Source organism: Heptranchias perlo, chromosome 4 (assembly GCF_035084215.1).
Source record: "Heptranchias perlo isolate sHepPer1 chromosome 4, sHepPer1.hap1, whole genome shotgun sequence".
Lineage (NCBI taxonomy): Eukaryota > Metazoa > Chordata > Chondrichthyes > Hexanchiformes > Hexanchidae > Heptranchias > Heptranchias perlo.
Genome location: NC_090328.1, coordinates 21,261,491 through 21,285,692, shown reverse-complemented (window position 1 = coordinate 21,285,692; position 24,202 = coordinate 21,261,491). Strand labels below are relative to the sequence as shown.

At 44.2% G+C, this 24,202-nt stretch overlaps 1 protein-coding gene across 9 annotated transcripts in view; it reads right to left on the bottom strand.

Moving 5' to 3' along the window:
• The window catches only part of LOC137320757 (teneurin-3), a 736,578-nt gene that overhangs the window by 13,366 nt on the left and 699,010 nt on the right, over nucleotides 1-24,202 (bottom strand). For all 9 annotated transcript variants that reach the window (XM_067982528.1, XM_067982531.1, XM_067982534.1 and 6 more), the window contains 6 exons: nucleotides 23,969-24,123; nucleotides 18,457-19,331; nucleotides 12,476-12,651; nucleotides 7,422-7,657; nucleotides 4,014-4,310; nucleotides 2,089-3,700 (listed from right to left, as the gene is read on the bottom strand). In XM_067982528.1, the coding sequence (XP_067838629.1) occupies nucleotides 2,089-3,700; nucleotides 4,014-4,310; nucleotides 7,422-7,657; nucleotides 12,476-12,651; nucleotides 18,457-19,331; nucleotides 23,969-24,123 (3,351 nt within the window). The remainder of the gene's footprint in view (nucleotides 1-2,088; nucleotides 3,701-4,013; nucleotides 4,311-7,421; nucleotides 7,658-12,475; nucleotides 12,652-18,456; nucleotides 19,332-23,968; nucleotides 24,124-24,202) is intronic.

Sequence of the window (24,202 nt, the reverse complement as noted above, 5' to 3'; positions counted from 1 at the left end):
TGCTGAACTGAGTCATAAAAATCGGGAAGTCCCACGTTCTGATCCCTGGGCTGGCTGATCTCAACTAGGGTGCCCAGTGGTGGTGCTAAAATTAGCTTCCGCATCCTCGGGATAGGAAACAAAAACCAGTCAAGGTGCCCACTTCAATCAGTCAGGATTATGCAATGGCGCCTGCTGGAAAATGTGTCTGTGGACATCAGAAATGGGCTCGCCTATGATCGGATAGCGTGGCCAACATTCATAGTATGGCTCACATGTAAAGCATGGACGCTGGGGTTAAGTGGCACCTTAGAACTGTACTCCTTCGTGAGTCAGCAACCCTGATCATCTGCAGGCCTTTGATTTGTGTGTAAGCGCCGGGTTTGGTCTGCTAGTTGGATCCATCGCTGACCCAAAGAATATGCAGAAACAGGGGGAGGTCAATTCATTATAATACCAGTGGCAGGCACATCTTGGGCTGGGAATCCTGTTTGGTGTGCCCACATCATGGGGAGGGGAAGTCCTAACCCCCCCCCGCCCCTCCCCCCCACCTCGTGAAAGATGCCGCCAGTGTGCTGGGAGCTGAAGATGCCTACATTTTTAATATCTTTGAGGGCCCAGGCCTAGACCACCAGCTCCTCCCCAGGTCACACCCCACTCTGTCAATGGAGGACCATGTTCGAAGCCCCACTGCTGAGGAAAGCAAAGACCCAACCTATTCCAGGTCCTGGCCTAACTCACGGATCTTCAGCCTCACTTAAAGCAAGATTTCCGGTCCCAGTGTCTTCAGGACAGGGGAGGGACAAAAATTAGAAGAAGAAAATAAAGTCAATGACGTCATATAAACAGGGCTGTCAACAGCTGGGAAATGTGCGGAGTAACGAGACAAATTCTAAACCCATTTAAAATATACCGAGCTGTTTTTCACATTTTCAAATTAGGTTTCATCTGTAAATGGAAATGAGGACGCCTAATTCCAAAATGAGTACAATTTGATCGTGTGCAAACAAATGGAACGATGCCAGCGCTGCCTTCAAATGGTACGTGCACGCCAAACTGTGCAGTCTGTTTGAGGAGCAAGGTGGAGGGAATTGAGTTGAGATATCCGTAAGCAGCAGCAGCAACTTTGTTTGCTTTTTAATTTAGGCCGTGATATAAACAACAGATGCTTTTATTTCCTCTCAGAATTCTAGTGTCAAATTTTCTACCGAGCTGTTGCCCCGTCTGGTAAATGATAATTGATCCTTTTTATGAGGGAAGAGATACCTGCCCTTAAAATATACATCAACCCAATCCACCCACCTCCTCAGCATATTGAGCAATCCCATCTCTCTCTGGAAACAACTTTTACTTAACCCATTTATATTATCTGCTTCTATGATCTCCCCATGAAACTTATTTCACAACTCCATTGCCTTATGGGTGAAAAAAATTCTCTGCGACTTTCTTTCTCACTCAAGTCATTTTTAACTTGTCTCCAATTTAATTGAACCCTTCGCCATACTGAACAATTGGCTTGGCATAATTTTGTTAACTCCCTTCACAATCTTGCAAAACAAATGCATGCATTTGGCACATTTATTCTACATCACATTTATTCTAATTACTGGGCTCAATTACCTGTATCCAAACTCACATCAAGTCCCGTTCACCCATCACCCCTGTGCTCGCTGACCTACACTGGCTCCCGGTCCAGCAACGCCTTGATTTTAAAATTCTCATCCTGGTGTTCAAATTTCTCCAAGGCCTCACCCCTCCCTATCTCTGTAACCTCCTCCAGCCCTACAACCCTCCAAGTTCTCTGTGCTCCTCCAATTCTGGTCTCTTGCGCATCCCTGATTTCCTTTGCTCCACCACTGGCAGCCGTGCCTTCAGTTGCCTAGGCCCTAAGCTCTGGAATTCCCTCTCTAAACCTCTCACACTACCTTTACGACGCTTCTTAAAACCTATCTCTGACCAAGCTTTTGGTCACCTGTCCCAATATCTCCTTATGTGGCTCAGGTGTCAAATTTGATAATCGCTCCTGTGAAGCGCCTTGGGACGTTTTACGACGTTAAAGCCGCTATATAAATGCAAGTTGTTGATGTTGGCTTCGTTGACTTTTCTTACCTGTAATGTAGTCCTTGACATTTTGGACTTTGCTCACTGGGTTGTTATTTCTGAACATGTACAGGTTGAATGGTGCAGGGTCATCGGCAACTTTCATCCAAACGGTGATGTCAGGTGTTGTCCATCGGCCGGCCAGGATGTCATAGTCCCTTTCACCAAAGTGAATCAACTTAGTTAATGGATCGTACAGACCGCTGTGGAACCCTATCACAAGCTGAAAGTCAGGGTTGGAGTCCAGGTATATTTCACCGTAGGCAGTGTATTGAATCTGCTTAATCATCAGGCCATTGCTGCTGAATACTGCGAGGGGTGTCCCAGTATTGTCAGATGCAATGTAGAACTCCTCCCCGCTGCTGATCTCCATGGCGAAGAGATGGCCCTGAAGGTCATAATAGAGGGAAGTGATCTCAGAGCTGGAGTGATTGTAGACGTGAGTTATTCGGTTTGGGTAGTTCAGGTCAGCGTAGAAGAACTGCAGGTGCTGACCAATGCTGGTTTTGCTAGAGACACGTCGTCCAAGGCCATCATAACGGTACTGTATGTTCCAGCCACCAACTTTGCTGTAAACTCTGATCAGAAGGCCCTTGGAATTGTATTCAAAAATGTCACCCCCTCGCTGATGCAGGAAGCCATCTTCGTCCAATCTATACTGGACGTCACCTAAGCGAGTGATTCGGTCTCGCAGGTCATAGCGTAATGGGGTCAGTCGGGCACTGCTACCTGGGTTTAGCAAATGCAAGTTGCCATTCAAGTCATAGTTGTATCGCCACATGATTTTCTCATTCAAGTAGACCGTTTGAAGCTGCCCATCAACATCGTACTCATAGCCATATTTGGTGGTGTTGGCAAAGGGACCAATCTTCATCTCCCGCTTTGTCACTCGCCCCATGTTGTCATACTGAATGGTGATCCAGTACATCAATGACCGGAATATTTCGTACTGAATCTCCTTGATTCGTCCATGCGCATCGAAATGTTTGGTGTATGTCATCACTGCTGTTGAAATGATCTGGTTAATGTCATAGTAGATCACGCCAAACTTCCCAAACTGATCAACTTTGCCCGAGATGTCGTCAAACTGGTAAAGGTCAATGGGCAAGGGGGTCTCATTGATCACAGCTTGCATACTGGTCACCCGGAAGTTGTTGTCGTAGCTGTAATCAAAGCGGGCGTTCACCATCCCGTCTTCGCTGAAACGAAAGATCTGCCTGTCGATGAGTGGGCCAATTTGCCGGTATCTGATGGTGCAGATGAAGCCTTCGCTCTGCAGGTTGACCGTCTTCAGAACCCCGGCGGTCTCGTCGTAGGTGAAGCTGACGCGAGTGCTGTCATACAGGAGCTCGGACAGCTTGGACATTCGCCTGTACTTGTATAGCACGCGTCGGCCTGTTCCCAGATAAGCTGTCTGCAGGAGCAGTCCTTCCTCGCTATAGTCCACAATCATGGAGGCATTGCTCTCTGGGGGGTTATAAATATTACGGTAATAACCAATCGAGCGAATGGTCTGCATGGTGTGACGGGCGACGCTGGGCATCGTGACTGCAGACAAACGGTCCAGTAAATCATACTCAAAAATGTACTGGCGTTGGCTGTGGAGAAGCAGCACCATGGACTGTAAAATAGAACAGAATTTAATTGCATACTTAGGAATTAAAATGCAAATTACATGGCAAAGGAAATTAACACTCAGCTCTGAATGATGATGCATTTGTTTAATTAAGTCATCCTTGACCTACAAGTCTTTAGCAAAGCTTGGCATAATCTACTTGGACACGTGAATCTGAAGTTTAAGATTATTAGTTTCAACCGCATAATGTACAACTACACCGTACCACGCTTCGTTTGATTTAGTGTCAGATGCACTTAAGAGAAATGGCATGCCGTCAAACTCTTCTGCATACGGTACGTGCTTCCTTGTCCCTCACCTTGTCGAGGTACGTGTAACTCCAGGTTTTCCCGTCGGTCAGTACGCGGGACACAATTCGCCCTTGCGCGTCGTACTCTATTCTTTCACCCAGCGGGCCTCGCTGAATGCCGGAGATTTGCCCTGTAGAGGAGTAAGTGATGTTGACGGCTGTTAGCCGGCTGCTCGGCAGCCAGAGAGTGGGGTGGCCCGACTGATCGTAGAGGATCCTGAGCTGAAATTTACGGTGATCGTCATAGATCTTCTCTGTCCGAGTTGTGCGATCGAAGTCAATGGAGAGAAGGTTCCTGCCGTTCACCTTATATTGAACATTAAAAAAAAACCCAGAACAGATCAATTAGGAATGTTCATGCTCCCACCCACTTATTGCTTTTCAGACAACCTAGCTGTTTTCTAAACAGTGTTCAGAGTGATTGATTCTTCCTCAGTGCAAATTAGTTGACAGACTTTTTGATGTAAGTGAAGAATGAGTTTAACTGTCTTTCATTATGTTGAAGGACAGCTTGGCTTCTGTTCAAACCCATTCCACATTAAACTGCTGCAAGTTTACTTGCCATTATGAGCAAAACATCTGAGATGGTCCACTTTAAAATCTTCCCAAGGCACCAGCCTATCTGCACTCCATTAATATCTATGAGTGGCTTGTTGATTTTAGAAAATGAAGCAGGCTTGATCCATTACCCACTATAATTCGCAAAAAATAATGGCCCAGATTTTGCTGTCAAAATAACGGTGAGGCTAATGATGCTCATCGTTATTTATGCACAAATGGTACAGCAACTCAGGCAAGGGGCAGATGTGCGGTTAAACCCGGATATCCAAAAGTTGCTGTCTGAGTTGCGCCACTCAGCCGTTAGCTTTGTGAAAACGGCATCTCGCTGTCTGCCTTTCCATTGAAATGCATTGAACGGCATGAAGTTGCTGTATTTGCGCGGTAGATTTGAACTAAACTTGCCACACGATGTTAATTTTGTTCATGCCTGTCTAAGTACCCTTTTAATGACGCGCTAAGTGTTAATTACTGCCAATTAACCTCTCTGGCACCGAAAATTAACTATTGTCAGTGTGGAGTCTCATTTCTTAAGGTTTTAATTGTTGTTGGAGATTTAAAAAATGTCCTTCTCAGTCCTTGTGCTGTTTATTTCTCAATTCTTCAATCTGATTGTTTAAGGAGATACCCAGTTGCTTGTCCTGTTCACTCAGGTCCCTGATGCTCTGATCCCCTCGCTGCGACATTATCAGCTCGCACTTTCAGCAACTTTCCACACAAACAATTTAAAAATCTAAACGGCAAAGGCAAGTCTAACTAACGGCAGACGCCCTTAGATGCCCTGCCACAGCAAAATTATGGCCCAATGATGCTCTAGTGCACAGAGTAAAGTCAGTTAGTGACAATCTGAATTAATGGGGAGGAAGGGCGAGGTGGGGGGGGGGGGGGTGGAATTGGTCAATGATAATTCCACAAGGCAGTGGTCAACACGGAATATTCTGAGAGTCCTGCAGGGAAAGGAGAGGGTGGATCCGATCGGTTTCTTCCCCGATCAGATGGTCGATGCCATTTGGCAAAACATCTTGTCGCCAGAACTGTCCAACAGACACCAGGATGTAGCCTGGATGGTGGTGAGAAGGGCCCTCCCAGTGCGGTCCTTCCAACACGCACGGAATCTCAGCGCCACCACGAGCTGCCTTCGAGGCTGTGGCGGGGAGGAGGCCATCGTCCACCTCCTGATGGACTGCCCCTTCGCACAGAAGGTGTGGAGAGAGATGCGTTGGTATCTGTCCTGGTTCATCCCCAAAAGTTCGATAACACAGGACGCTGTGTTCTATGGTCTGTTCCCCGGGACGCACACCGAGACAGATATCAACTGCGGCTGGAAGACTATCAACTCGGTAAAGGAGACCCTTTGGTCTGCCCGAAACTTGCTGGTCTTCCAGCTGAGAAAGCTGTCCATGTCCGAGTGTTGCCGACTGTCATACTCTAAGGTCCAGGAGTATGTGCTGCAGGACGCACTGAAGCGAGGTGAAGCCTGGCAAATGCTCTATGGGGAGAGGCCACTGTGTAAGGCTACTCCACTTTGTATTGTACAGAATGTATTGGAAGATATGCACTGTGTTTAAACTGTAATACTGGAATCTGTGTACTGTTTTGTTGTATTGTTTTTGAATTGTATCGCCTTGGAATTGTGGTATCTTTAAATTTTATGAAATAAAGTATATTTTGAAATAAAATAAAAGACAATTCCACCATAATGTCAATGTGATGTCAGTGAATAGCCCACTAAAATGGAGAATGATGTTGGTCAATCAAACTCATGCCAATGACTTAGAATGTCATTATAATGGAGGAGAGATGTTGATTAGTGATAATGTAACTACAATGAGCGGGGGTGAGGGGGGGAGGGGAGGGGCTGATGTCAGTCAGTCACAATCCTCCTATGATGAGGGGTTGATGTTGATTGATGACAAGCTCGTTTTAACTTGAGGCTGATGTCAGTGTGTGACGCTCCCACTATAACACTTAGATCAAAATGTACTTCGTGGGCGGTGCCTTTTATTACGACTAATACAGGCGTTGCTTAACAATGCATTTTTCATTGTCAAAAATAGGCATTGCCTTGAACTTCAAGACAAGGTTAAGATATGTATGAGGGATTCCACAAGCATGTAAAGGGTGGTTGATTAAAATGCAATATGTATAGGTTCATAAATGGCATAAAACTCAAACCAACAAATATTTAGCCACTTACACAAAAACAGGATCTGCCAATCATAATGTCATCTTATTTATTTTCAGTGTTTATAGTAAGCAGATCTTTTACTGCTAACTTATTTCCTCCTGAAAGCATTGAATCCTTGATGAGGTTCTGTTTGCTCACTGATTCCTCTCTCAAATAGCCATTATTTATGTGTCAACTTAGACAGCGAGTGTCACAGCTAAGTCAGATCCTGTTCTCACCCGAAAGTCACACACATGTAATTCTAGCAGGGCTCGCTGGTTAGAGATCAGGAGTTGTCTACACTGCAGTTTGTACAAAGATATATTCTACCCCAATTGGATCACCTGGGCGCAATGAATATAGGGAAATCAAGATTGGGGGTGGGGGGGGGCAGGGGAGCACACATTTGTAAGGGAGCAGGGAGCCCTCCCTATTTTTTGGTCAATTAAATTAATGGATAGAAAATTGGGCAGGATTTTGTTCGGGGCTATGTTCCTCCCTGCTCAATTTTTCCTGTCTTTCCTGGGCCCAAGCCATCCAGTAGCCCCAGGCACAGGAACAGGAAAATCCACCCTACAATATTTCAATGATTCAATGAGTTTACAATACTAAGACTTTTCGGTTGCTAGCATCCAATTGATTTCTAAAAACCACCGCAACAGCACAAGATTTATTAACAGCAGGCTGTTTACCCTCAGTTTACGCCCGAAGACACTGATCTTTCCTCTGGCTTGTTCCTTTCTGAATCGCCATTCCACCAGGTTCAGACTGTTTTCCACAGGGAGCGTTATGTTGCGCCTGGCTATTATTGGGTTCACTGTGCCAGCCAGGATATGGGGCTCTGTCTGGAAGCTGGTATCCATGCCGTTGGCATACATCACCCGGAGGGAACTATCATAACCAACCTGGTAACTGTTTCTCAATTGATCTAAAATACAATGGAAAATTAATATTAATCAAAATGTACATGGATATATAAACATTAATATTAATATAGTAATAGAGCTGCAGATTTAATAAGCCTGTAGTGCCCCAGCCACAGATCTAAATTTTCATTCAGTCAATTATTTTAAACCATCACAATTTTTAAAGAATTCAGCCTGAAAATTACTTTTTGTTATGTTATCGTGTGAATGCTTAATGCGTCTGTTAGAGGAATTGGGTACAAGTACATTAAACATTTATATGATAACAATGCACAACAGTAATTTCTATCCTTACATATATTTTGGTGCCTCAATGCAAAACAACACTACAATGTATTCGGTCCAAGTCTGGCTCATTCTCTTTCATTCCATCAAGTGAATCCACTACAATTACTTTAGAAATGCAATGGCTATTTCCTTACAGATACACATTTGTAAGTCTAACTGGAATTTCAATGGCCCTTTACTACTCCTCATCAGTTTCAATATAATGAAGACCCAATCTTCAGAAACAAAATAACAGGGAGAAAAAAAATTGAAATGACCTTACAAAACAAGATGCATAGAAAACTGGTTGGGCATACAATCCAGGACACAGTTTAAAAGTACCTCACTCTGTAGCTGCTGAACACACCATAATTACACTAATATGAAAGCTGCAGCATAGTCAAAAGATTTTTTTTGATGCATATCTTCTGTGATTTTCTTAATCCTTCCACCAATGTAGACTTTGTTTTCCCATTCCCACCTAACCAGTGACGAAACAACTGGAGTGAGAGAGAGAGAGAGAGAGAGAAAGAAAGAGAGAGAGCGAGACAATGCACAGCTATGCTTGAACCTCTCATATTTACTTTCTGTTTCGAAAGGATTTCTCTATGGTTGAGCTGCTGTGACTGATGCAGAGTTTGATAGATCGCCTTAGCATTATAACAATTGCTTAATCACAATATTCCTGCTTGACTGACATTCAAAAGAAGGCTGAGGTGTCAGGAGGATTGGTACAGAGCTGCTTGTTGAATGAACTTCACTCTAACCTGAAGAAGAACTCGGGGGTTGAAATTCCACTGGGCTCTATTAACACTGGTTAATATGCTAGCATCAAATTCCTGTGTGTGATATTTTAACAAAGTTGTTGATTCATTTTAGATAGGTTAATGACTTTGTTAAATTGTATGTACAGGGATTTCAATTTTAACTCCTAAGCTCCAGGGTTTGTACTTTACTAACTTAGGATATGCTCAGCAGCACTTTACTCTACTCAATTTCCCCATTACCCTCAGTTACTTATTCCTTCAATGCTCTGCTGGTAACATAAGTGAGAGGGTGGGAAGTTCTTGGGAACCATATGGCTTTCCATAGATGCTCTTTGGTTAATAGAGAAGCGGGTTGACTTGAAGCTGGATCACATGGGCAATCAGGAGCAGATACAAGACCTTAATTCAATGCATGCCCACATTGGATTATCCCAGCATTTTTAGCAACCTATCACTATTTCCTAGGTTGATAGACAATTCATTTTAGGTAGGTGTATATGTGATTGCCGATGTTGGTTTCCTTCATGCCCACACATATGTGGGCATACTTTGAGTCTTAGACAGAGCTGGATTGCCCAATTGTATGCAACCTATACAACGCAATCAGTACAGCTGGGGCAGCGTTATATGATCTAAGTCCTTGGTGCTAGCAGGTTAGATATATCAATGATACTACCCATAGCCTGATAATATTAATAAACTATGGAATAACGCTGCCGTTTCCTTTGAGCAGCTCCTAAACTGAACCAGGAATGGAATGATAAAAAACAGTTCTTCGCACATTAATTAAAGAAGGACATCTCTTATCCTTATCAGTTTATTCCAACTAAATATTGGGAAGACCGAAGCCATTGTCTTTGGTCCCTGCTGCAAACTCCATTCCCCAGTCACCGACTCCATCCCTCTCCCTGGGCACTGTCTGAGTCTGAACCAGACCGTTTGCAACATCAGCGTCCTATTTGACCTTGAAAGGAGCTTCCAACCACATATCCGCTCCATCACCAAGACCGCCTACTTCCACCTCCATGACATTGTCTGTCTCTGCCCCGTCTCAGCTTATCTGCTGCTGAAACCCTCATCCATGCCTTTGTTATATCTAGACTGGACTATTCCAATGCTCTCCTGGCTGGCCTCCCATCTTCCACCCTCCATAAACTTGAGCACGTCCAAAACTCTGCTGCCCGTATGCTAACTTGCACCAAGTCCCATTCTCCCATCACCCCTGTGCTCGCTGACCTACATTGGCTGCCAGTCCAGGAACGCTTTGATTTTAAAATTCTCATCCTTGTTTTCAAATCACTCCATGGCCTCGCCCCTCCCTATCTCTGTAACCTCCTCCAGCCCTACAACCCTCCGAGATCTCTGCGCTCCTCCAATTCTGGCCTCTTGCACATCCCCGATTTTAATCGCTCCAACATTGCTGGCCGTGCCTTCAGCTGCTTAGGCCCTAAGCTCTGGAATTCGCTCCCTAAACCTCTCTGCCTCTCCTCCTTTAAGACGCTCCTTAAAACCTCTCTCTTTGATCAAGCTTTTGGTCACCTGTCCTAATATCTCCTTATGTGGCTCAGTGTCAAATTTTGTTTGATAATCGCCCTTATGAAGTGCCTTGGGACATTTTACAATGTTAAAGGCGCTATATAAATCAAAGTTGTTGTTATTATTGACCTCGAACATTTTGCCCAGCTGAATCTGACCACACACTACCTCGGTGTCCTTCTTGACTCTGAACAGAACTTCCAAACCCCACATCCAGTCCACCATTAAGACTTTTTACTTTCACCTCCATATCACCTACCTCCATCAACCCTCCCTCCCCCCACCCCAACACTGCCACTGAGACTGTCTTCCAGACCATTGTCACCTCTAGGCTTAACTTGTTCAATGCTCTGCTTGGTGGTTCCCCCTGCTCTCACCTACACACGATCTAACTCAACCAGAACTCCTGCTCCTGCATTAAAAAGGGTGAGAAAAGGCCACCAGACCTCGTGAACCTGCCTCATCCAGTCAACAGTACAACCTCACATACCATTCGCGTTATCCCATAGCAATGCTGTCTCCTGGAAGAGGCAAAAGAAACAAAAAAAAAAGCTGTGCCCAATTCAGGGAAAGTTCTGGGAATTTTTTCTCTGATTACATAAGCCAATCAAGCAAGGTCCAGGAGAATGCAGTTGTCTGTGGCTCATCACAATTTCAACTAACTAGCACCTTACTCCATATAACCAGCTTCTCTTAGGAACTTGTTGAGTTCCATTTTGAAGGACTGTAGCAGGTCCATACTCATCACATGTCTCTGCAGTTTGTTTCAGAGGGTGAAGGCTCTCTATAAAAAGAAATACTTTCTGGCATCTAAACTAACTTAGCCTACAGATTTTATAGGCATGGCCTCTATAGCTCTACCATACCTATCCATTTCAAATAACCTATCTAACCGCAACCTCCACTAAGCGATCACTCCTGTCCTCATCCACCTGTACTCCCTCCTCCGTCTGCCAGTTTACTCATTTCAAAATCCTGCTCCTTGTGCACAAATTTCCCCACTCCCTTGATCCATCCCATTACTTCCAGAATTATATTCCAGTTAAAACAATGACCAGGCTTTTGAATCTGGCTTACTTCAGTCGTACTCTGTAATTCTCTTTCTAAATCTATGCATCTACTACATCTCTTCCCATCTTCAAAAACGTTCCCAGAACTTGTTCTTTGACCATTCCTTTGGTCATCTCCCCCAGCTCCTCTTTGCTCTTGCTCAGTGTTTGATTCCCCTCCCCACCTCCCCCCACCCTCCCAACTTCTCGGTGATGTTTTGCTACATTAAAGGTGCTATATGAGTGCAAGTTGTTGTTATCCTATTCTGGTCACTAAGACGACATTCAAGCACTGGAGGTAGTACAGATAAGAGTTACAGGACTGAATCCTACTGTCAAAAGACTTAGTTATAAAAAAAAAATTGGAGAAACTTGGCCTTTTCATCCTTAATGGGAAGTGACTCATAGAGGTCTATGTGATAGTAAGGAAAAGGCAAATCGAGGGAACTGCAGTGGGTTAGACACTGGCATTGCACTTCTAAGATTGGAGTTCACATTCAATCCTGAATGCTGGGATGAAAGCCTCCTGTCTATTGGGTGTAAGTATGCTCTGTGAATTAATTTGGGTAGTCTCAATCCAGTTCCCAGTGGGTTTACGCCTACGGCACAAAACTGTCCCTAATTCAACACTAATTGGCAATCTCACTCAAACAATCCATAGACCTTATCTACAATGATTGAATAAACAGACTGTTCCATCTGGCTGAAGATGTGTTTTAAGAATCAGAAATAAAATATTAAACCAACTGGCATCTTTCCTGATTTTGTGAACATCTGTCATACTTTTTTTTTGTTACTTAAGAGCTCCTGCTTATATCCCATGGTCAGGAAATTTCACACAGGTTCTGCCAATCTCCCACAATATCCTTTGGAGAAGATCGATGGAAGCCCAGAGAAAAGGAGTAGACAACCATTTTCAGCTGGTTATGCTGTTTCTCTGGGGGTTCTGCCGATCCCCCGCCAAAGCTATAGAGAGAGATCAGGAAAACCCCCTGCAAAATTACAGAGCCTATGTCTCAATTCAGGACATGTTACCGAAAACTCGCCTCCTTACTCAAATAGTGATCGTTTCCTTTTAGCAATGAAAAACAAATGCCGACCTAAGGAGTCTTGGGGTTCAGAGCCCTAACTGCAAACACTATGGGGCTGAGCATGATGTTTGGTGAAATGGGATTAGCAGTGCGCTGAGCGTATACTGTACCTTGAACAAGGGTGTAGAAGGCATCCACTGAAGAAAGATTGGTGGTAATGGTGACATCATCCTCCCTGCTGGATGTTTCAATGTTCACAGTGATTGCCTTCTCCATCTCCCCATGGAGATTCGAGACCACACCAGTAGGAAATGTAACATTAGTCAGTCGACCCTCGCTGTCGTAGCTGAAGAAAACAATTTAAAGAGTGGTCCATTTAACAGGAGATTGTGAAGGTTTTTTTTTTAAAAACACTTTACTTTAAGGCAAATGCCCTTACTGAGAAAAATAGCGTTCTGTTTCAGTTATTAATACTTACAAATAAAATGTAATACTGGACTTCAAAAAGCACGTTCTGATTTATTTTTTAAAGACAGGGGCTCTCAAAATCATTTCTGATAGAAATCCTGTTTACCATATTATACAACACTTCATGTTCAGAACATTTCCACTGACTGTGACCTAGAATATCACAATTAAGATCAATCCAACGGAGCATGTACAATCTACACTGTCATGGATTCTTCACAATTTCTTTAACCTCCTGAGGGAGGTGAAGAACCACAGGCAACACTTCCAAGAGGATCAAACCAAAATTTCTCACTGACCTTGAATGCAACGGAGTGAAAAATTCAAGCTAACGCTGCTCAGCCTGTTCTACTGTAGCATAAGAATGTAAGAAGTAGGAGCAGGAGTAGGCCATACGGCCCCTCGAGCCTGCTCCGCCATTCAATAAGATCATGGCTGATCTTCGACCTCAACACCGAAAGCAAAGAGAGGGCAAGATACTGGCAAGTAAAATGAAAGAAAACCCAAAAATGTTTTATAAATACATAAAAAGCATGGGGATAACTAAGGAAAGAGTAGGGCCTATTAGAGACCAAAAAGGTAACCAATGTGTGGAGGCGGAAGATGTTGGTATGGTTCTTCATGAATACTTTGCATTTGTCTTCACAAAAGAGGGGAATGATGCAGAGATTGTAGTTAAGGAGGAGGAATGTGAAATATTGGATGGGATAAGCTTGAGAGAGAGGAATTTTTTTTAAAAATTCGTTCATGGGATGTGGGCATCGATGGCAAGGCCAGCATTTATTGTCCATCCCTAATTGGCCTTGAGAAGGTGGTGGTGAGCCGCCTTCTTGAACCGCTGCAGTCTGTGTGGTGAAGGTTCTCCCACAGTGCTGTTAGGTAGGGAGCTCCAGCATATTGAATCAGCAATGATGAAGGAACGGCGATATATTTCCAAGTCGGGTTGGTGTCTGACTTGGAGGGGAACGTGCAGGTGGTGTTGTTCCCATGTGGCTGCTACCCATGTCCTTCTAGGTGGTAGAGGTTGCGGGTTTGGGAGGTGCTATCGAAGAAGCCATGGCGAGTTGCTGCAGTGCATCCTGTAGATGGTACACACTGCAGCCACGGTGCACCGGTGGTGAAGGGAGTGAATGTTTAGGGTGGTGGATGGGGTGCCAATCAAGCGGGCTGCTTTGTCCTGGATAGTGTCGAACTTCTTGAGTGTTATTGGAGCTGCACTCATCCAGGCAAGTGGAGAGTATTCCATCACACTCCTGACTTGTGCCTTGTAGATGGTGGAAAGGCTTTGGGGAGTCAGGAGGTGAGTCACTCGTCGGAGAATACCCAGCCTCTGACCTGCTCTTGTAGCCACAGTATTTATGTGGCTGGTCCAGTTAAGTTCCTGGTGAATGGTCACCATCAGGATGTTGATGGTGGGGAATTTGGCAATGGTAATGCCGTTGAATATCAGGGGGAGGTGGTTAGACTCTCTCTTGTTGGCTATGGTCATTGCCTGGCACTTGTCGGGTGTGAATGTTACATCCCACTTATCAGCCCAAGCCTGGATGTTGTCCAGGTCTTGCTGCATGTGGGCACAGACTGCGTCATTATCTGAGGGGTTGCGAATGGAACTGAACACTGTGCAATCATCACCGAACATCCCCATTTTTGACCTTATGATGGAGGGAAGGTCATTGATGAAGCAGCTGAAGATGGTTGGGCCAAGGACTCTCTCCTGAGGAACTCCTGTAGCAATGTCCTGGGGCTGAGATGATTGGCCTGCAACAACCACTACCATCTTCCTTTGTGCAAGGTATGACTCCAGCCACTGGAGTGTTCTCCCCGATTCCCATTGACTTCAATTTTACTAGGGCTCCTTGGTGCCACATTCGATCAAATGCTGCCTTGATGTCAAGGGCAGTCACTCTCACCTCAACTCTGGAATTCAGCTCTTTTGTCCATGTTTGGACCAAGGCTGTAATGAGGTCTGGAGTCGAGTGGTCCTGGCGGAACCCAAACTGAGCATCGGTGAGCAGGTTATTGGTGAGTAAGTGCCGCTTGATAGCATTGTTGACGACACCTACCATCACTTTGCTGATGATTGAGAGTAGATTGATGGGGCGGTAATTGGCCGGATTGGATTTGTCCTGCTTTTTGTGGACAGGACATACCTGGGCAATTTTCCACATTGTCGGGTAGATGCCAGTGTTGTAGTTTTACTGGAACAGCTTGGCTAGAGGCACAGTGCCAGAGGATTGCTAACTCTGTATCGTTGTTTAAAAAGGAAGAAAAGGATAGACCGAGTAATTATAGGCCAGTCAGTCTAAACTAAGTGGGCAAATTATTGGAATCAATTCTGAGGGACAGTATAAACCGTCATTTAGAAAGGCACGGATTAATCAAGGACAGTCAACATAGATTTGTTAAGGGAAGGTCGTGACTGGACTAACTTGATTGAATTTTTTGAGCAGGTAACAAGGATGGTCGTTGAGGGTCGTACATTTGATGTCGTCTACATGGATTTTAGCAAGGCTTTTGACAAGGTTCCACATGGCAGACTGATCAAAAAAGTAAAAGCCCATGGGGGTCAAAGGGAAAGTGGCAAATTGAATCCAAAATTGACTCAGTGGCAGGAAGCAAAGGTTAATGGTCGACGGGTGTTTTTGTGTCTGGAAGGTTGCTTCCAGTGCGGTTCTGCAGGGCTCAGTACTAGGTCTCTTGCTTTTTGTGGTATATATTAATGATTTAGACTTAAATGTAAGGGGCATGATTAACAAGTTTGCAGATGATACAAAAATTGGCCACGTTGTAGAGAGTGAGGAGGAAAGCTATAGACTGCAGGAAGATATCAATGGACTGGTCAGGTGGGCAGAAAAGTGGCAAATCCGGAGAAGTGTGAGGTAATGCATTTGGGGGGGTCAAACAAGGCAAGGGAATACACAATAAATGGGAGGATACTGAGAGGTGTAGAGGAAGAGAGGGGACTTGGAGTACATGTCATCAGATCCCTGAAGGTAGCAGGACAGGTAGCACAGATCCCTGGAGGTAGCAGGGCAGGTAGATTGGAGGTTAAGAAGGTATATGGATACTTTCCTTTATTTGCCGAGGCATAGAATATAAGAACAGGGAGGTTATGCTAGAACTGTATAAAACACTAGTTAGGCCACAGCTTGAGTACTGCTTACAGTTCTGGTCACCACATTACAGGAAAGATGTGACTGCACTGGAGAGGTTACAGAGGAGATTTTTGAGGATGTTGCCAGGACTGGAGAATTTTAGCTATGAGGAAAGATTGGATAGGCTGGGGTTGTTTTCTTTGGAACAGAGGAGGCTGAGGGTGATTTAATTGAGGTGTATAAAATTATGAGGGGCCTAGACAGAGTGGACAGGAAGGACCTATTTCCCTTAGCAGAGAGGTCAATAACCAGGGGGAATAGATTTAAAGTAATTGGTAGAAGGATTAGAGGGGAGCTGAGGAAATTTTTTTTCATCCAGAGGGTGTAGGTGTTTGGAACTCACTACCTGAAAGGGTGGTAGAGGCAGAAACCCTCATCACATTTAAAAAGTACTTGGAGATGCATTTGAAGTACCATAACCTACAAGGCAATGGACCAAGTGCTGGAAAGTGGGATTCGGCTGGGTAGCTCTTTTTCAACCAGCACAGACACGATGGGCCGAATGGCCTCCTTCTGTGCTGTAATTTTTTCTATGTTTCTAACTCCACTTTCCCGTCTGATCCCCATTTCCCTTGATTCCCCTCGAGTCCAAAAATCTATCGATCTCAGCCTTGAATATACTCAACGACTGAGCATCCGCAGCGATCCGGGGTACAGAATTCCAAAGATTCACAACCTTCTGAGTGAAGAAATTCCTCCTCATTTCAGTCTTAAATGTCCAACCCCTTATCCTGAGACGATGCCCCCTAGTTCTAGAATCTCCAGCCAGGGGGAAACAACCTCTCAGCATCTACATTGTCAAGCTCCCTCAGAATCTTATATGTTTCAATGAGATCACCACTCATTTTTCTAAACGCCAGAGAATATAGGCCCATTCTACTCAATCTCTCCTCATAGGACAACCCTCTCATCCTAGGAATCAATCTAGTCAACATTTGTTGGACCGCCTCCAAGGCAAGTATATCCTTTCTTAGATAAGGAGACCAAAACTGTACACAGTACTCCAGGAAAGGTCTCACCAAAGCCCTGTACAAATGTAGCAAGACTTCTTTACTCTTGTACTCCAACCCCCTTACAATAAACAGTGTACCGGTGTTGGGAAGTGAAATGGGTCTTCAATGGAACATTAAAGTGGTCAGGGTGGATGATCAGCTATGGCCTGTTACCCGCTACTGCCAAAGACCAATTTCACCATCGATATCTCTGCAATCTGAACAGGGCAGGGACATGGCGTTTCACAGATTATTTGTCCATCTGTGTCTACATGTAAATGTACAACTTTCAGTTCCTGTCATAGCCAAGTATTTATCATCTGTAAATGAATTGATCAACATAGCACAAATTGCATCAATGAGAATATATTCTACATATGTAACATTCTAGGGGATGAACATTTCTGGTGATTTCCAGTCTTGCTTCAGGTCTGGCAATTTTGTGCTCATGTCCTCCATGACTGGTCTAATGGGTCTTGGTGGTTCCTCAAGTTTTCACAAGCACTGGTTGCTCTGGCAAACATTGAGAGAGGACATTTTTGAAAACTATATACTCAGGTGGAATAGAAAACTGAAACATAAAAACCTACTGGAAAAAGACGTACATATGTGGTATGTAAACACAGAAAATATCTCCTTTAAGTTACAGAAAATGTTAGCGACGAGCTGCATTGGTAATGAGTAAGGTCTGCAAAGTCTGTCTCACCAAAAGTAGAACCCAACCCCTTCAATTGTGTGAGAGAATACGTGTGGGAATTTGATCCTTGCACAAGTACTGGGAGTGCTGAACGAGGGTAACTGCCCGCAATTCTCCTGTGGCTCTGTTCACAGCTAATCATAAGGGTCAATGGGCCAAATGGCATACCCCTGTTTCTACGTGTGTTAATGAGCCATATTAGGAAAATCTCCAGTTCTTTCCCTGGTTTATGTGAGTTAGCTAGTCTCAGGGGAGGTAGGCGTTTGGGCGCTATAATTGACCTTAGTATCATGGGAATAGGGAAGGAAAATCATTGCTGTTTACTAACTCCTGCTGCAAAGGGTGCACACGTTGATGAGGGCACAGAGTTGAGCTTGAGTGTGATGTACCTATAGCTGAAGCCTGCTGATGCTCAGGTCGGGGTTTTCTGTTTCCCTGCTCACGAGACTGTCATTTTCCACACATTAAAGGTGGAAAATTGTGAGCTGGCAAGCACAGAAGTGGAAAACTGTCCACACTCACACATAAGGAGTGGGATGGCTACCGGCGGATTGGAACTCTGCTCTAATAAGAATCCCCACTTTCAGGAGCGCAGGAGAGAGAATGGAGGGGGAATAGGGAAGAAAATGATGGGAAAGGGGGGAAATATCTCAAACAGAAGTCAACATCAAAATCCGCTTACAATACATTAAACTTAGCAACATAGAAAATTCATACCAAGCTAACAAGGATAAATCTTACAATCTATACATCTTATAAAATAAATACTTCCACAAACAAAAAATAATTCCAAGCTCTACTTTTTTTTTTGTTTTACAAGAACATAAAAAGAGTCTTACTCAAAGAAGGTAGTCCAGCCAGTCTTGTCGCTTTTTGTTGCCAAGAGCCCACTATAGCTGTGGTAGGTGAGTAAAACCAGCTCTTGACCCTGGGCTGTCATCCCTTTCAATCCTCCATTGGTCCCAATGGTCAGCCATATCACCTGGTTATCTGGAGACACGATTCGCACCGGCATGCGATTGGGATCCCTTCGGATCCGCAGGGTGTTTCCGTTGTTGTCTGTCACGGCTGTGATGTCGTTTTCGTTGCTATAGCTGAAGTTGTAGAGGTAGTCATTTGTGATCAGGCTCTTGGTATACTGGTGCGTGCCATTGATGTCAAAGATGTACAGTTCCTGCTCCGAAGGGGATGCCACCTTGTAAAAATTCACCGATGTCAACACTGGCCTGTTCTTGGAGGCTGCCCGAATACGAATATTACCCATGTCGGCAATGTACAGCGTGCCATCAGGGGAGACGGCCAGGGAGGACGGAGAGTTGAGCTTGGCATCTTTGGCATAGCCGTCGCCAGACTGGTAACAGTCACAGCTGACATCGTTCTTGCAGTCGCAGTCTGAGGGCGCACCGGCAAGGAGTGAGATCTCTCCGTCCGTGGTTATCTGCCTCACTCGGTTTATTTTCTTTTCATCCGTTTCTGCGATGTAGAGGACGCCGCTGTATGACACCGAGATGGCGCTGGCCGATTCGAGCGCTGTGTGGACCGCTCGTTTTCCCAGAGAGTACTCGACACCCGGTACCTGGCAGTGCATGGGCCGACCAGCTGCGATGCGTACCTGATGATTCTCTGTGATCTGCAGCACAATGTTGTTGTCCAGCACATAAAGCGAGTTGTCCATTGGGTTGATGGCGAGGTCTGTTGGCCATTCCAAGCGGACCTGACATTGGAAACACACTTGTTTTTAAGACTCTAAACTTCACAGAAGGGCAGGGGTCAGAATTCTTCCCGTCGTGTGTAGCAACATCATAAACATATATTCATGAAGATTCCTCGTATTTCTCATGAAATGATACACAAATCACTTAAAGTAATGACGCAGGTTAATAAGGCCATAAACAAAAAAACCAAACCAAGCACTGGGGTTCAGTTCTAGAGGGACAGAATTGAAAAACAGGGAAATTATGTTAAACTTGTATAGAACCTAGGTTGGACCACATTTGGAGTATTGTGAACAGTTCTGGTCTCCCTTTATAAAAAAGATAAAGAGGGACTGGAGAAGATGCAAAAAAGATTTACCAGGGTGATACCAGAACTGAGAGGTTAGACCTGTCAGGAAAGACTGAACAGGCTGGGTCTCTTTTCCAGAGAAAAGAAAAGACCTGAAAGGGTTTGATAAGGTAGACGTAGAGAAGAGGTTTCCACTTGCAGGGGCGATCAGAACCAGGGGCCATAAATGTAAGATAATCGCTAATAAATCCAACAGGGAATTCACGAGAAACTTCTTTACCCAAAGAGTGGTTAGAATGTGGAACTCGCTACCACAAGGGGTAGTTGAGGTGATTAGCATAGTTGCATTTAAGGGGAAGTTAGATAAACACATGAGGGAGAAAGGAACAGAAGGATATGTTGATGGGGTTAGATGAAGAAGGGTGGGAGGAGGCTCGTGTGGAGCATAAACACCGGTATGGACCTGTTGGGCTGAATGGCCTGTTTCTGTGCTGTACATTCTATGTAATAAGAGTGTTCTTTTAGCAGGTTTATGGTACTGCTACAGGAAATGTTCACCCGTGTCGCTACACACAGCGACTGGAGGAATTGTTACCTGAAGGCACCATATTACTTTTTGCCCATCCAATTTGTAGCCCTCCTCTCCTGAGGCACCGAATCACGCTGTGTACTGTTTTACATGCATCATCACCCCTCTCTTACTTTGCCTGGGAGACATTTCTGGTGCACAAGCACAGAGAGTGAACGAAGCACGGCCAACACTCACAGTTCCGTGAACAATTTCTTGATACTGTACTGTCGATTTAATGCGCTCAATTCACGGGAACAGAAGGAAGAGAGAAAGAAAAATGCTCCTGCCCTCTCCTTTCTAAACCGGAAAATCAAGCACATGAAAGTAACAGTGCAAAGTTAGCAAACAGTTAACAGTACTGCGAGTGATGGCTATTGGACCGAAAGAGGCATCGCAGCCATACCCAATTCTCTCCTACCCGATGTCCACACATACACACTTTGCAACAGAGGTCAGTAGAAGGTGTAGGTTTACTTTAACCACAGTAGAATGGCTGATTTTATTTTATAAATCTTGATCAATAAATGAAAGCTCTGAACGGATCTGAGCATATGCTGGTAAACCCATTGCATTTTATTGGTCTTTACTATAAATTTTCTTTCGAAAGACAAGCGTACATTTCTACAAGATATTAAGTGCACCTTAAACTGTAAAAGAAACACTTCACTTTTGCAATTTACGATGTAATCTGAAGCATTGCATTACTCTCCAAGGAAACGCGTAAACTTACATCTATCGCAGGATCTAAGTGATTCTTTCTGCAGCTCTGGCTACAATCTGCCACTGAACGACATAAAACAAACACAGCCTTGTCCCAATATTTTACACTAAGAGAGTAGCATTTGCTGGGAGAGAAGCAAGAGGCTGAAATTGTGTAAATTGAAAACAAATGCACCAAAGTGGTTTGCATGAAATTCCTCTGTTTGCTATTTTGATGAAGGCAATTTGACACCACTGTTAACATGGTAGTTAAAGGAATTTCACACGGACCTTAATGCACTTGTTACTGATATCATACTGTTCAATTTCAACCAGAAGAGAGGGCAGGTGAGGTGTTCCCACGGTGGGGCACCGTTATTAAAAATGAACAGTTCTCTCTATGGATTGCAGAAGCAAGTATTTTAGGGGGGATTTCATGACCTCCCCTCCACTGCCTGGGATGGTGAGGAAAGCCCCAACCAATATTTAGCACGAGCCCACTGTCAATTATTATTTCAGCAGCGGGCTCCCCGGCTCCTTTTAAAGTTCCTTTTCCCAGCTCCATTTAAAGTCCCGCTCCCCGGCTCCTTTTAAAGTTCTTTATGTCCCTTATTTTCCCAATATTGCTTCCCAAATTCTCCCCATGTGGTAGCTCCAATTCTGCAGGAGGTAGGGGCAAAAATGGAGAAAGAAGTAAGAAAGAGGAGAAAAATGGAAAGTGAAAAAATATAAAGAATAAAACCAGTGAAGCAGAGAGACCGAGAAAGAGACATAAGTGAGGGACAAGAGAGACAAAGTGGAGAAGTGGGAGATGTAAAGTGAGGGAAGGGAGAAGGTAAAGTGAGGGAACGGAGAGACAGTGAAACAGAAACGGAGGGGCAGAAAGGAAGAGTGGAAGAGGAGAAAGAACAAAAGCAAAAGAGGAGGGAGAAACAGATGTGAAGAATAAGCAAGAGAAACAGAAGTGATGTAGCGGAAAGAGACAAACAGAAATGAAGGAGGGAGGGACAAACAGAAGTGAAACAAAAGTGGAAGAGAGAGAAGGAAGTGAGGGAGAAGAGGTAGAAGTGAGAGGGAGCATGAAACAGAAGTGAAGGAGGAGAGGAAGATAAACAGAAGTGATGGGGGGAGAGAATTTTTTTGCAGACACCAATACAGTACCCATGGCTAAAGGAAACTGAATTTTTTTTGATGGGGCCAAAACGTTTGAGAACCAGTGAATCAGATAGTTTTGTTCAAATGTATTGTCATGAATTGATTTGAGGGAGCTATGAGTGAAGGCATATAAGTAGAACATGCATGTGGTAATATCGTCACAAAAGAGGTACGCTTAAATATACCAGGTCTAAACTAAGTTTTAATAGTGCCGGAAGTCATGTGGCCGGGCTCCCAACAAGGCCAAGATTAGAAAACCAATGGTCTGAGGGCATGAAACCATATTTGGATTCAATTTTCACCATTACTTAACAGAGCAAAACTATTCTCTTCTAACAAAATAGGAGAGAAATTGTTGGGCGAATCAAATGTGTGGCATGAGTTATACTGATTTACCAGAAGGTGGGGCTACAGCTATACGTTTGAAAAGAAAAGAAAAACAGAAAATGCTCCAGATGCACAGGTGAAAGGGCAGGTTATAGAACAGGTTATAGGATGAAGAATACAAAAACATGTGTCCAGATGCTGCCAGACTAAACGTGCATTTCCAGCATGTCCTGTTTTTAATTCAGGCTTTTAGCATTTACAGTTTTTAAAATATAAATGTGTACTGTCTATTCTTATTTCAAAATTGCTTCACTCAAATGATCTAATAATTCATTTTTTAGCATTTAGTTCTCAAACATTCCTTTCTTCTTTAACAGACCAGTTTTGCAGGTAATAATTCAAGACTATTCTGCTCTCTCATTTAAAGGATCTCTGAATACGATAAGGAAGCTGCCATTTCTCCTGGAGAATGGTTGCTACAGTTTATTTACAATTTACGGTAGATTAACACCTACTGTTCATGTTGTGGGAGTTGTCTGTAAGATAACTTCAACAGTCATGACAGTCCTTGTCAACCTGGACTCAGTTGGCGGAACTCTCACCTCTGAGTTAGAAGGTTGTGGGTTCAAGCAACACTCCGGGTCAATTTGACCTTATGGACAGCTGACCAGTGGAGTGCGTTGGCAGCGAAGAGGTCGGTGCCATTTTGAGAACTGGATCTCATTTAAAGAGAACCAGCGAGCTGCACGCGCCAAATGGGCATCCTGATGCAGCTGACATTATCTGGCGATCGTGAAGCCCAGATGATTTTTGTGGAGCCCGGAGATGCTTTCATCCTCCTCCTGGCCCCGCAAAAATAATTGAAAACTTACTTTGCCAGGGCCTCTTCTGCTTTATTGCTAGTTGAACTGGAGTGAGTGGCACACACCGGTTCTATGCTGAAATGGCAATGGTGGGGCGGGGTGGGGAGGTGGTCCTATGTACATCATAGGGCCTAGAATTTGCATATTAATATGGGCCTCCCACCTGAAACAGGCAAGCGCTTTGGCCACCCAGCAGTAGGCCCCTATAAAAATGGTAGGGGGTCTATCGTTGGGGTTAATGGGATGCTAAGTTGACCGATCCTACTTTGAGGCCTTTAAAGCCAATTTTGCCAAATTAAAATTGACCACTAGGACTTTGAGTACATAATCTAAGGTGACAGTTCAGGGCAGCACTAGGGGAGTGTTGTATTGTTGGAGGTGCCGTCTTTCGGATGGAAGGTTAAACAGAGGCTCCGTTCAGATGGACGTAAAAGACCCCATGGCATTATTTGAAGAAGAACAGGGGACTTCTCTCAGTATTTTGCCTAAAATTCAACCAACACTGGCACAAACAGCTTAATTGGTCATTCATCTCATATGTTGTTTGCGGGACCTTGTTGTGTACTAATCGATATGAAAGACACTATATAAATGCAAGTTCTTTCTTCATTTCCAGTTCTTTGGGAAAAGCCTTTTCAGTCCTATATTCAGTGTATTGGTCAAACACTGTTTTCTGTATTTTCCCTGTTTAAATGCTGACTCTTTTTACTAAAGCTGGGAACAGAACCATACCTGGCTTATATGCATGGTGGTGTCACAGGTCAAGGGTCGAGCCGATGTGAGGTCATTGGAACCTAGCAGGGTGGATATTATTCCATTCTGATCCACCTTTCTGATCATGGTTCCATCCACAAAATACATCAAACCATTCTTGTCGATGGCAATTCCTGTTATCAAGAAATGAAAATCATTGTGACAATGACAGACCTCAAAACGGGGACAAAGAGACTCGGCTTTCAGCTGGCT